The 13,361-nt window shown below is 42.9% G+C and overlaps 1 protein-coding gene across 1 annotated transcript in view; it reads right to left on the reverse strand.

The window, feature by feature from the left end:
• The window catches only part of GRIN2B (glutamate receptor, ionotropic, N-methyl D-aspartate 2B), a 448,376-nt gene that overhangs the window by 179,757 nt on the left and 255,258 nt on the right, over nt 1-13,361 (reverse strand). The window contains exon 3 of the mRNA XM_012652167.1: nt 11,837-12,435. Within this exon, the coding sequence (XP_012507621.1) occupies nt 11,837-12,435 (599 nt within the window). The remainder of the gene's footprint in view (nt 1-11,836; nt 12,436-13,361) is intronic.

Below are 13,361 nucleotides of genomic sequence, written 5' to 3' on the forward strand. Positions count from 1 at the left end.
TTCTTTTCTCCTCCTTAACTCCACTGTCTTAGTCTCTATCAGAAAGGATCCTTCATGGCCCGGTGTCAGAGGTACCAGGAAATTTCGATTTAGCTAACATATGCTGAAATTCTGATCTTTGTTCCTTAAGCTCATTCTGCTAGCCTCTCAGACACTTCACTTTGTGAATTGATCCGTAAAGTCCAAACAGCAAATTACAAGAACCTCTCTGTGGACACTTCACTCCTTGTGAGGCCAACTACGTGGACGCCTCTGTACCCCCAGGATCTAGCACAGGGCTCAGTACAGAATAGGGAGTCTGCATACCTACAGAATGTGTCACTTACATGTCCCATTTCTTTTCCAGAAAGTGGCCCCTGTATGTCTCATTTCTTTCCCAGTAGCATTTTTTTTTTAAAACTTTCCTCCAATCTTTGGCTGAGTATAAGCCTTAAATAAATCCAAACTTAGCTGACCTGGCAAAATGAACGGTGGCCCTGGAAGATTTGTAAATGATGATTTGTAAATCATGACAAAGGCCAAGGTCTTGTTTTGTTTTATTACATGTCCCTGATATTTTCAATGTGCCTATAACCTCCCTTAGCCTTGGCAGGTTTTAGAACAGAAAGTCTGCAACCATTTGAGTTCCAAGGACTCTCAGGTAGATTTCAAAAGATATGCAAAGACCACAAGTTCTTGACTTGTTTTTCTATATATGGGTTAAAGCACTTTGGAATATACAGGAATAGGATAAGAAAAATAATCCTCCTTCCCAATCAGAAAAGGAAGGTGTCAGCAAGATCAGAGCAGGCTGGGAAATAGTGATGGATACACTTCAGGAGGGAGAGTGAGACGAGCGGGCTCAGTGTGGGACATCTGTACCACCTGTGCACTGCACACTGCTCCGGGCTGATTCTGGATCTATCACGGTCTAGTCCAAGAACGTGCAGCCTCAAGGCCATGTGTGGCCCTCCAGATCCCCAAGTGTGGCCCCTCAACCGAATCCAAACTTTGCAGAACAAACCCCTTTATTAAAAGGACTCAGTCATTAGAGCAAGAATTCAGCAGAGAATCCAAGAAAGGAAATTCTTTATTACCAAACCACCCTGTCCTGTAGGTTAATGACATGTTCATATACACCAGAGTCACACCTAAGTGACTCAGCCTCTTCAGCAAAGGAGAAAGTCCTCGGAAGGACAGACAACGCGGGGCAAAGTGCAACTGGAATTCATAAAAATTTAAGTTTGAAACCCAAAGTAGGCAAGTGACTTAATCTTCTGGATCTGAGTTTATCTGAAAAATGGAGGGAATAGCACCTTGTACAGTACTTTTAAGATTAAATGATGCTACAGCACTTGGCACGTAGTATTCCCTCAATAATCTTTTTTAAGAGTAAATTTTCTAAATTGCTGAAGCTTAGTATTTTTAAGTATAAGCTTTTTCTTGATTATAGGGAGCATTTTAATGGAAAATTTCAGAAAGGTATTATGGAGTTCTCTGACTTCTTATACCAAGGATAATCAATATAATTTAAGCTCTTATTGATGACTTAACAGTGACTATGCTATTTTGCTATACAGGGATCCTTTATGCGTGCTTTCTGGGGAGTATATGACAGTTTTCCCCAAATAGTCTTAGACAACTGTGTTTTCCAAGGTCTTCTACTGGATTTTTCTAATATCTCCCCCCTTGTTCCATTTCGTTTGTTTTTTATTAATGCTGTCAGCTTGTCTGTCTCATCCCCATCGTCATGTTTGTTATTTCTAAGCTGTTGTTACCTGGGAAATCATATAAACAAGTATCTCAAAGACTACTAGTTGTCTACTAAAGACATGGTGGATTCTCCCTCTAGTTAATAGAACTTTGATTTTTCACTGGGCATATTACTTCCCAGGTTAAAACTAAACTAAATTTCCAAGTTGTCCTTGGTGCTAGCTGTGGCCATGGGCTGATTTCTGACCAATGGGCTATAAGCAAAATGTTGGGAGAGGGGGATCTTCTTAAAGGAAAAAGGACTTGCTTTTCTTCCTTTCTAACTTGAACCTGCTGATTGGAACTGAGCTCCAGCAGCATCTCAGGCATGGGGATGAGGGCCACACCCAAGGAATAAAAGAGTAGAAGCAAACAGGAATCTGGGTCCCAGCGATCATGCAGCCACCATACCAGCTCGGGACAGACCACCTAACTATGCTTATGTATCTTATTTCAACTGGGTTACTGGTACTCTACCAGAGCTAACCCCACTGCCCCACACACTTCTTAGAAGTATATATTATATATATTTTTGAAAAGTCCATAAATAGTAAATATAGTAAATGAGAAACCACATTCACTTTAGGGCAAGAATTTTGTGTCAGTGATGGCCGCTCGGAGCCCATTTCTGGTTTCTTCCTGGTTGTCGGTTATATTCTAGACACATCAGGTTGTTGAATATGTGACTTCTTCTCCTTCAGGTAAAATAGCTAAGTCTCCTTGTGAGCTTATGTGGGATGTGCTAACAAAGTGGTGAGGACAATGACCCTGGGGAACCTGTGGAGTCACTATTTGAAGCCATAGTCGCCAATACACACACAAACACTCTCTCTCTCTCTCTCACACACACACCCCTAACTTTTTCTCTAGTTGATAATGAGGAAGATTTGACATCTTATTAAAATCTGTGTAATAATGAGTTATAATATAATAATGTTCTATTCTGCTGTTTTTGCCTAAACAAAAGTTCCTGGCAGATTTTTCAAGCAGGGCAAAATAAGGTGAGTGGGAGTGTCTGGAAATGCCACTGGGAAAATACAAAAGATGAAAGTATGTGAGTTTTCTCTGTTATGCCCACAGTCGATCCAGGCAGGGAATAAAAGAAGCCCACATAGGTTTGTTGTAATGACTTAGTGATAATATAGATGAAGATTATCTGTATGAAAATGCTCACTTTTATTATTATTAGCCAGAATAATGAACAACTGGAAGGTTTTGGTCATCAAGTTTTATGTCCAACACTAAATGTATTTTGATACATCTCCCCATCTGGACCCCATCTATAATCTCTCTAAGGGAACTGTGAAAAAGACCACTTAGAATGACTATGATATCATCGCAGGGTGGTTTCTATGCTATTTCTGTTGCTTTGTCAGAAAAGAACTTTCCTTTAGAAAAAGAAGATATTTATGGACTTCTCAAAATATATATAACCACTTGACTACAAAGTCCTTTGCCCAAACAATAAATGTGCTAGGATTATTCAGCAACCATCTTTATAGCCATCAAGACTTTAAAAATGGAATCAGATTGGAAGGAAATACCCCATTGATATTTATCAGAGCTAATTCCAGGCAAGCCATTTTTAAAGAATTCCTCCCAACTTCTATCCCATACTCACCCCTTCTCAAGTAATCCCCTAAATAGTCTCAGAGTAGGACGAATTAGGGAAATGTAATATGTGTTTTATCCAGTTCTCTGACGAATGCTCTACTCTGTTTGACACAAGCACACATAAACAGGTGGCGTCTGGATGTATAATACCTGCACACACAAACGTGAGCGTGTGCATGCAAGAATTCCAGATGGTCACTTAGGAACACAGAAAGCTGAAGGCAAGAAAGGCTTGAAAGTCTTTAAACGAAAGCTCGCTAAAGAAGAGAGGGACCGCAAAAGATCAATGAACGAAACACCCTCAGAGAAAGGGATGGGAAAGAATGAAGGAAGAAAGAAGGTCGGCTGCGGAGCAGCAGCGAATGAGGGAAAGAAAAGGCCTGAGCAGCGAGGCTGCAGCAGCCCCCGGCCGGCTGCTGCTGCTGGAAGCCGGACAAGAGAGAACAGATTTCAGCAGCAGGGGCTCTAATCTGTCAGCGGCAGTTCCTTCATGTGTGACCAGCCGGCCCAGCTTGGGGACCAGTGCCAGTCTGGGCGAGCTAACCCCACCAGGCCGTCCACAAAGCTTTGAAAGCCCAGGGAAGGCCTATTTTCCATCTCCTGCCCCGCACCTGCCTTATCCTCTCCTACGTCCCATCTGCAGTGCTGCTTCAGACGCCTCAGCAGTCACCCTGAACGCCCCGCTTCTTCTAAATCCTTACCGGCCACATCAGGTCCTAGAGAATTTTTTCCCAGGACGTGACCACCTATGCATCCCCAATAGAGCTATCAGAGAAGAAACAAAAAGAAAGCCTTAAACCATTATCTGTTTGAAATGTGCAAGATCTCACGTAGATGCAAAAGCCACACAACTATCTCTGTGCTCAGGAAACTCATGTTAGCCCGGCTGACCTTGACCAGCTGTGGTCCAGCTTTCACTCAGGCTTCCAGCCTGGATCTGTAACCAGAAATGACAGCACTCCAGCTTTCTGGCAACTCGCCCCCGTCCTTACCCCCACCCAGCCAGCCAGCCTTCATCCTCCGGTGGGAAGAGAGAGCAGATGGAGAAATGACTCCCACTCGATTCCTGAATAATACCCGCTTCGATTCCCATTAACTGTGAATTTGCACCCTTGTCTGGGTAAGAACCAAGGAAGCAGGAGTTGTGGGGACATTGCCAGCCCAGGGCAAAGGCCAACAGCAAAGCCCTGGCTGCCTGTGGCCCTTCTGAGGACATGGCCAAGCAGTCAGCGGCAGCATGCTCCAGTGCGGAGTGCGGCTCCTCCAACAGGACCTCCTGGGTTCTGCACCTGCCTGGCCTCTCATGGAGGAGGGACCACGCTGAGATTGTGTTTTCACATTTGTAAAATCCATTCTATGAAACACCATCTATTCACTGAGAGGATGTGCATTGAACGGGTTGAACTACATGAGCACTGAAGACTCTCCCAGCTCTAATGCTCTGATTCTAAGGGAAGCCCATCTTCCTTTAAAGCTTCCTTAACGTGCTGCACAATGAGGGGCTGAAATGCAGGTCCCTGAGGCAGATCCAGGCTAGACCCTGGCATCACACTGTCTGAGTTGGAGATCCCCAGGCCTAGGGTTCCTTAAAAACACATAAAATGAGAATCAGGAGTCTTGTCTTTTCATTCATGCTTTTCTATCTGTTAGATATTTATCAAGCGCCTACTTATCAGGCACTGTGCTGGGAATACACAATTAAAACACAAAACCTGCTCTCGCAGAGCTTACATTCAACTAAGAGGAGGGAGGTCACAAAATATTTAAAAATATAATGTATACAGTATGTCAGCTAAGTGCCACAGGTAAAAATAAAGCAGGAGAAAGAGACAGAGAGTGCTTAGGAGGGTGGGGAATACAAGTTGGCCTTTTAAGAAGAGTGATCAGGGAATGTCTCTCGAGGACATTTGCATCAAGATTTTTGCAAGGATCGAATTAGAAAACTGCACAGAAAACTGGACTCAGAAAGGCAACTCATGTTGGAGTTAATAACTTCTGCAGCCTGGCTGACGACGGGGGCTGATTTAAATATACACCTCCTGACCCTCTTTTTAACCCATGCCATTGTCACCAACCCACATCCTTTCTGAGGCAGAATCTGTTTTTCAGAATGAGGCTTGTCTGCTTTCCCCACCGAGAGCTGCTGCCCTTCTCCGAGACCATCCTATTCCTTCCTGTAGATGACGCACCACCTGTGTCGTCTTTGCCAGCACAGATGTGTAGTCACCATCCCCAACTGTCCTCAGTGAGACGTGACTCTTCCCCCCTCACTCGCCCACTTTTATCCCCTACCTTCTCCTCCAAATCCTAATGAGTGTTTGAAAGGAGGAGGAGGGAGAAGAGGAAGATAAAAAAGTGGGAGAAAGAGGAAGAGGAGGAGAAACAAAGAAAAGAAGAAAAAAAGGCCACCGACGTCATGGGTAAGATTTAAATCTTACAAGTCGGCCACAAAATTAAATAGTAATTAAGGAAGGAATCATGTAGGGGTCTAGTGTTAAATACTTGAGAATACCCTCCACAGGTTTGCGTTTAAGGGAAAGCAGCAAAGATCATTTACTAAAATGACCTGTCTATTTATCTGATAGGAAGAATATGAAAGACTAGAAGAAAACAGAATATTTTTGTTTCTCATATTCCATTCTTTTTCCATAAACAGGAAAGGCCTGCTTTGTTATGCCTGAATTACAGTATGCATCAGATATACCTTTAAGCAGTTATTAGGTTCAGTTCTTTTTCCCAATTTATATGTCCTTCTAACCACTGAGAAGATAGTCTCTCCCTCCCTCTGTATACAGATGTGTCTCACTTTACTAAGCATTTTCTATGAAAATGTAGCTTTCCTTAGATTCCAGTGCATTTCTTGAGCAAGATGAAGGGCCACTATGCCAGCTATTCCACTTACAACTATGCTTTCACATAACCTTTTCACTGGTTGGTTCACATGTAAATGAGATTAAGTTAAGTGAGCCTATAACACATACTTGCCTTACCATAAATCTGCCTATGCCTGGCACTCAGTGAACATTTAACAACAGCTAAGAGATGGGTAATGACCAAGCAGCTCTTGCCCATAGAGTCTACAAACCAACTGACTCAATTTCTCATTCATTTCTTAACCTCTCAGCACCTTCTAGGCCAAGAGAGCAAACTGGGTATCCCATGGGAACAGTCCAGCTAATACAGGGGTTCCAAAGATGGGGACCCTGCCTCAAGGTTGCAGGAAGATCGTGTTCATCACAGCTCTTTCATTAAGTACCTAACAGAGCACCTTTCTTCACATCAGTTATTCAAAGCCATTATTCACCATCCCTCAAAGGCTGGGCCAGGAGGATTCAACCTTTTGTGATGGTAACTTTCCTGGGAAGGAAGAATTTGAGGGAGGAGGAAACAAATGTCCAGTCGAAAAACCGAGGACACAGGGAAAAATAATTAGGCAAGATTCATAGGAGTTTTGCTATATTAAGATCCATGTATCTCAAATAGCATCCGCTCTTTCTCTAAGTTCCCCAAGTAGCTTTATATGAAGAGAAGCAGCACTGGGTTGTCAGGACAGAGGGAGAGTGCAGAGGTACGTGGCAGGTGTATCATCACGTGCGTGACAGAAACAGACCATCAGAGTATAGAGAGAATGTTGGGAAGAAAAATAACCAACTGCTCCTTGGGGGAGTGAGAAATGAAAAATGTAGACAGGTGCCAACTAATAGCTAACCATTCCTCCCTAGCTCAGGGGAATAAAGATGGGTTGGGACAATGGACCTAATCACTTTCTCAATGTTCAGATCATCTGGTATCAAAGGTTTTCAGACTTTTCTCAGGAACTAAGAAAATCCTTCACTTAGAGAAAATACGGCATAAGAAATTCTCCAGTTCTGTCAATTGAATAAAGTTTCTAACTGGAATCAAACTCTCTCAGCATATCCTGGGCTACGTTACAGGCAGGGCATTGCACTTTGTTTACTAATAAGGCATAAATGAATGCTACAAAGTTCTAAGACAAATTAATTTTTATTAATGTACAAAGTAGGGTTGCCAGATTTAGCAATTAAAAATACGGGAGCCCTGTTAAATTTGAATTTCAGATACATAACATATAAGTATGGGGGTATAAGTACGCCCCATGCGATATTTACGATGGACTTACACTACAAAAATATTCATTGTTTATCTGCGATTCAAATTTCACTGGGCTTATATATTTTCTTGCAACCCTAGTAAAATGCCTCTCTAGGCAACCCAGAGCCTCGGCATAATCATCAGGTCTATAGCAGGCCACGCTTCAAGGAATTAAGAAGTCATCAGAAAGGAATTTGGATTAACACCTGATAAATGTTTATTTGATAGTGAACAGAAATAGTGCATTTTAAGGATTATATGTCATTTTAAAAATTCTTCCTTTGGCAACAGCAAGTGAATCACTTCAAATATGTGTCTGTCTTTGGGAATCAGGGATATCATATAACCCCTTGTCTCCGTTCCCTAAATCTAGACTTAGGAACTTCCCCGACATGGAGAGAAAGTGACAATCTGGACAGCGAGAAAGGAGAGCTTTGCCTCCTCCTGCAAGGGCCTATCAATGCTACTTACTGAGTGTTCAGAAGGTGAGAGGAGAAGCCACTTTCCTAACTCTACATCCCTATGTCCTCCTGCGGCTGGGGCTTTCCCAGAAATCTCCCCAGGAACCTTTCTCCTCCCTGCTGCTCTTGCTGAGAGTGAGAGGTGGCCAAAAGAAAAGTCATCCTCATAAAACAACCAGCAATTGTATTTGCAAAGATTTCCTGCTGTGGCTAAATGGTGTGGCTACTTGGTTCCTTATTTAAAAAAGTGACCTTAGTGAGACCAGAGCTTTGTGGGGTGGATGGAGAAAGCCTAGAGGAGCTTAGACTGAGTGTGCCTAATTAAATTCCATTGATGTTTTTGAAAGTGCTGTGCCTGGTGACGATGCCCCAGACTTGAGGATGACTCCTTATCATTTCCACGAGCCCCAATCCTTTCTGGGTCCTGACAAAAAAACATGTTAAGATATTCTCAAGAGAGGCAGAGACTGGAGTCAAGAACCATACGAAGCTACATTTGGGAGAAGAAGGAGAAGACACTCGGGGTGAGTGAGGGATGCAGGCGTGTGGACAGGAGAGACACCCAAGAGAAGATGTTCAGTGGCAGGTAGATGCAGAACCCTAGAAAAGTCAGGGAACGGAGGCAGGAGAGAAAGTCCACAGAGGAAACATCTTAGTGCAGAAGTAGGTAGGTAAGTCTGAAGACACTTCCCAAGCAGCACACCTGGGTAATCCGGTGAAGCAGGACTCTTTCTCTCCCTGCTTCACTCTGGGGCCTGAGGAATTGATGAGAAACCTGCACCGTGTGAGCTTTGTTCCTTTGAGGACTGCCACACTTCAGAAGATGGAGGTGGCCTATGCGGCCATCTCGACAATAACCTCTAGAAACTCGAGGAGGGCTGCCTTCCTGAGCCACCCCATGAGAGCCTCTCAGGCCTCCGAGAGATGGCAACAAGCATGGTCTCAGAGCTGCCTGGTTGGAGACCGGGCTTCCGAGCTAACATTTACACTGCAAGGTAAAATAAGCCAGGAAGGAAATGATAACATCTGCACATCACTGTTTACCCAGAGAAAGTTTTAAGATAAAGCAGGCATTCCTGGACCATATTTATGGACTTCAAGGTAACATTCACTTGATTTCTTTGTGTTGTTTGGCAGATGTTTTAGACTCAATGATCCTTCATTGTTCGCTTTGGTTTTAATGAACGAACATGTTGAAAAATTATCTGAGTCAGATTTGAATTTAACACTAAAGACAGCAGGAGTACAAACAAATCCACAGAACTGAATCAACAATAAGTGTTTAAGGAGGATCTTTATCATCCTGCAAAAGGGCGCAGAACAAGTTGGTTCCTGAAGCGCAACTGCGTGTGGAGCCTTCGAGGACATTGTCCATCACTTCCTAGGCCACACATTGTGCTAGAAATGGGGACGGAGAAATGAGGGAGGTAGGAAGGTCACTGCTGTCGTGGAACTCACAGGGAAGGGAGATAGTAAAGCATGAAATTGCTGTGGTTTAAAGAGTGGATTTATTGGAAAAGTATAAGACGCAGTGAAGGCATATAAGGTGGCGACATTAGTCCAAGGCTCAGGAAGACTTCCCAGTGGAAGTGGTGCCAGGACTGAAACCTGAAGGAAGAGCATGGGGCAGGTAAAGGAGCCCGAGCACGTGTGTCTGGAAGGGAGTGGCACGGCGTGTGGTGTGCTCTAGGCAGAGAGAAGAAAGAACTGGAAGTGAGAGAGAGCATGGCGTCTTCCAAGAACCAAAGGAAGCTCAGTGTTGCAGGAAGGTACTGTTCAAGGCAGAGCATAGCATGAGACAGTTTTGGAAAGACAGGCAGGGCCCATGCTGTGGAAGGCTCTATAAACCACATTAAGGAAATTGGACCTTATTATAGGAGCAATGAAAAGCCACTGAAAGGTATTAAGCAGGAGAGGGATGAAATCACATTTTCATTTTAGATCACTCCAGCTGCAATGTAGATTGAAAAGAAGCAGAACTGAAAGCAGGAAGATCATGTAAGAGGATCCGCAGTAATGCAGGTAAGAGGTGGCCTGGGATAGGGGAGAGGAGATGAAAATAAGCACAGCATTCCAGAGGAATGGGGGACCAAACCCAGAGAAAACGGTTTGATTGGCATGAGGTGTCGGGGATATGGAATCAAGGGCATCTTGGAAATGTTTATTTTCTGCACCTTGGTAATAGGATGTATCCCTTACGGGCAGTGCAGATTTGGCTGGGAAAGGGTGGGAGGCTGATGGGAGAGAAGATACCAGTTCAGCTTTGGATATGGTAAGTTCTGAGGGCCCACGGCATCCCAAAGAACACGTCTGATCACAGTCAAAGATACAAACCTGGAGCTCAAGGAAGAGGTTCTGGCCAGAGATGTCAGTTTGGGGATTGTACAGACATTAATTGTATCTTTGGCAATGGATGAGAAAAGAAGAGGGTCTAGGACAGAACCCTGACCAACATTTAAGGAGGGCTGCCTCCAACATTTAAGAGATGTATAAAGAAACAGGAGTATGCTAAGGAGCCCAAGATGGAACTACCAGAGAGGGAGAAGGAAAATCAAGACTATCTGTGCCCAACAGGGGTAACATCTAGGGATGAGAGAAAGAGCAGAAAGTTCAAGGTAGGAGAATATTAGGACTGGATCACAAATACAGCTACTTTAAAGCTGGTTTGAGTTTTAACCCTGAATTAGGAGATTAGTCTAGAGACTGCATTCCAGCTGCCTTCCAGAAGCGACTATCAACCTTCGCTAAATGTATTTTAACATTCCCAGAGTACACTTTCTAATATTTTATTTCTTAAGCTGGATGGTGAGTACCTATATATTAAGTTTTTCTGAATACATTTCTATATGTCTGATAGGATTCAAAATGAATTTAAAATGGATGGCCAAAGCATTGTTGAGTGAAAGAAAGTCAGGTTATCAAACAGCAAGTATAGTCATATATTCATACATGTAAAATTGTAGATTTATACCCATATAGGTGTACGCACACAGATGTCTAGAAGGATTTTACTAATTATTTCAATAATGATTATCTCTGGTTAATTGAATTTAAGGTCATTTTTTATCTTCTCTTTTGTGTTCCTCTATTTTGTTTGAATTTTTATAATGTGCGTACATAGAAGTTTTACACAAATAATGAAACCACAAAAATACAATAGAGAATCTTCTACCCTATAGTCACTGAATACCCTTAGGAGGATACACTGCCATCATGGCTGGGTTACATAAGGCCAGGTCTTGCTAAACAAACCAGACTAAGAACAACCATAAACGCTTCCTCTGCAGTAGCATTCTCACTCTCGAAGGCAGGGAGAGGGAAAGCAAAGGAGATAAAAACCAAGCCTATTCTTTTAAGAGAAGAATACTCTTCATATACCTGCGGATCCATGTAACCTACTCTCCACTCCCTCTCCATACAGCAACGTTCCAAAGGAAAGTGGACTGGCCCTCCCTTATTTCTAAGCCTTCTGCTTCTTTCTTAGTGATTAAGTGGTCCTTCAGGATCAAAGAGGCCTGGATTCAACTCCAAACTGACCACTCACTTGCAACGTGACTTTGGATGATTTATGCCTTCAAGCCTGTTCTCTTGTATTATAAAATAGAAACAATTTTCAGAGCCTCCCAAATAGAGTTGTTTTGAGGATGAAATGAAGTCAAACACACAGAGTAACATCTAGCACATAGTAAGTGCTCAATAAGTCAGAATCATTTTGTATTTCTTAGAAAGAGCACACAGTGCAGCAAGGTTTGGATCCAAAGCACTCCCCCATCATGACCAATGGCCACCCCTGAGGCCAGTCTCAACCTGCTGCCATCCTGAACTGCTTTGCCCACAGTTTCTCAACCTCCAACCCCAGCCTTTGGAGATCTCTCCTCTGATCCCCACCATCAGCATGCCCTTTGCTCCACACTCACCTATTCAGCACATTGGACTGGTAGATTCTTTTCTCATGGGTATTGTAACAACTGCTTTTGGGCTCAGGGATGAAGCTGTGTTCGGACAGCATGTCAGAAGCAGCAGTGGTGATTATGGCGATTCCATCTCTCACTCTGGCAGGGAGGCCATAGTCCCACTCATCGTAGGATACAGAGATGAGCCCAGTGGGGAACTCCGAGGGCACTGTGTCTGTATCCCCTGCCACCAGACTGGGCACAATCCACGTGTAGCCATAGCCAGTCAGCCCTACTGAGTTAGCCACTTCGAAGATGTAGGTGGCTTCTTCCTTAGTACAGTAAAGAAGAATGATGGGGCTTTGGAGTTTCTTGAGCTGATTCTGGATCTTAGAATCTCCATCATCCAGGGACATGTCCAGTAGGAGGACTTCCTCCAGCTCCCAGCCCACAAAGCTATTCTCAATGGTGCTGCGGATCTTGTTTACAAAGTCCTGGTAGCCAGGGAAATAGGTGGTGACGATAGAAAAGATGTACCAGTCGTATTCTTCCATTATGTTGAGCATTACGGAAGCTTGCTGTTCAATTGATGGACCAAACTGGAAGAACATGGAGGATTCATCCTAGAATAGTAAAAGTGTAAAAAAAAAAAAAGAGAGAGAGAGAGAAAGAGAGAAAAAAAATCAAACCAAAGATGGTAATGGAGATTTTGAACCAATTGAATACAAAGTTTTGTGTTAATTATTTTTTCATATAAAATGGCTTTAACATTTTTTACTTTCAATAAAATACTTTTTTAATATTTGAATTGCATATGTTTGTAATATCTCTCTTCCTAAAACTATCTCCCAGACTTTGCAGAAAATCAACATAGATCTATACTCCCCTCGTCTGAAATCCTTGGTGCTACAGCCAGTGCCTACAGCAGCTCCCCAAAATCAAATATGTTAATATTCCTACAGCAAAACATATGGAAAGTCACATAAAGTGGAATAAAGACTTTCAATGGACTCATGGCAGTTCATATCCGGTATTGCTGTCAATGAGTTACACAACCACATACACACATGCTCATACAGACACATGCACACACACTTTCCATTTTTTGAGGATTTTGGATTTCTTGATTATGGATGTGTATCACTCAGTCATAGAGTGAATAATCCAAAATGTTCCCAATCTACACTACAACCCATCTATGGAGATAGTATAGGCTCACTGGCCCAGAAGGTGGATGGTACTCATGTACGGATATGAGGGAGATGCCCAGGGAGTGCAATATATGCTGACTAGATCAGTATATATTCTGTAAACAAAAAACTAATAAATTAATAGCACATTTAGTTTGCTCTCCAGCTTCTGCTCTGATATTAAGATAGGCAGGTTGGAGGAAGGCTCAAACAGCATATCTAAGCTACAAGTTAAAATGACTGGTATTCAACCAAGCTCATATATGATTAGGCTTTATTTCAGAGCAACATATAGAAAATTGCTCTTTCTCGTACCTACGGAACACCACAGGGTCTGACCTGTCTGTTACACCCATCCC

This window comes from Propithecus coquereli, unplaced genomic scaffold (genome assembly GCF_000956105.1).
Source record: "Propithecus coquereli isolate 6110/MARCELLA unplaced genomic scaffold, Pcoq_1.0 Scaffold381, whole genome shotgun sequence".
In the NCBI taxonomy this organism is placed as follows: domain Eukaryota; kingdom Metazoa; phylum Chordata; class Mammalia; order Primates; family Indriidae; genus Propithecus; species Propithecus coquereli.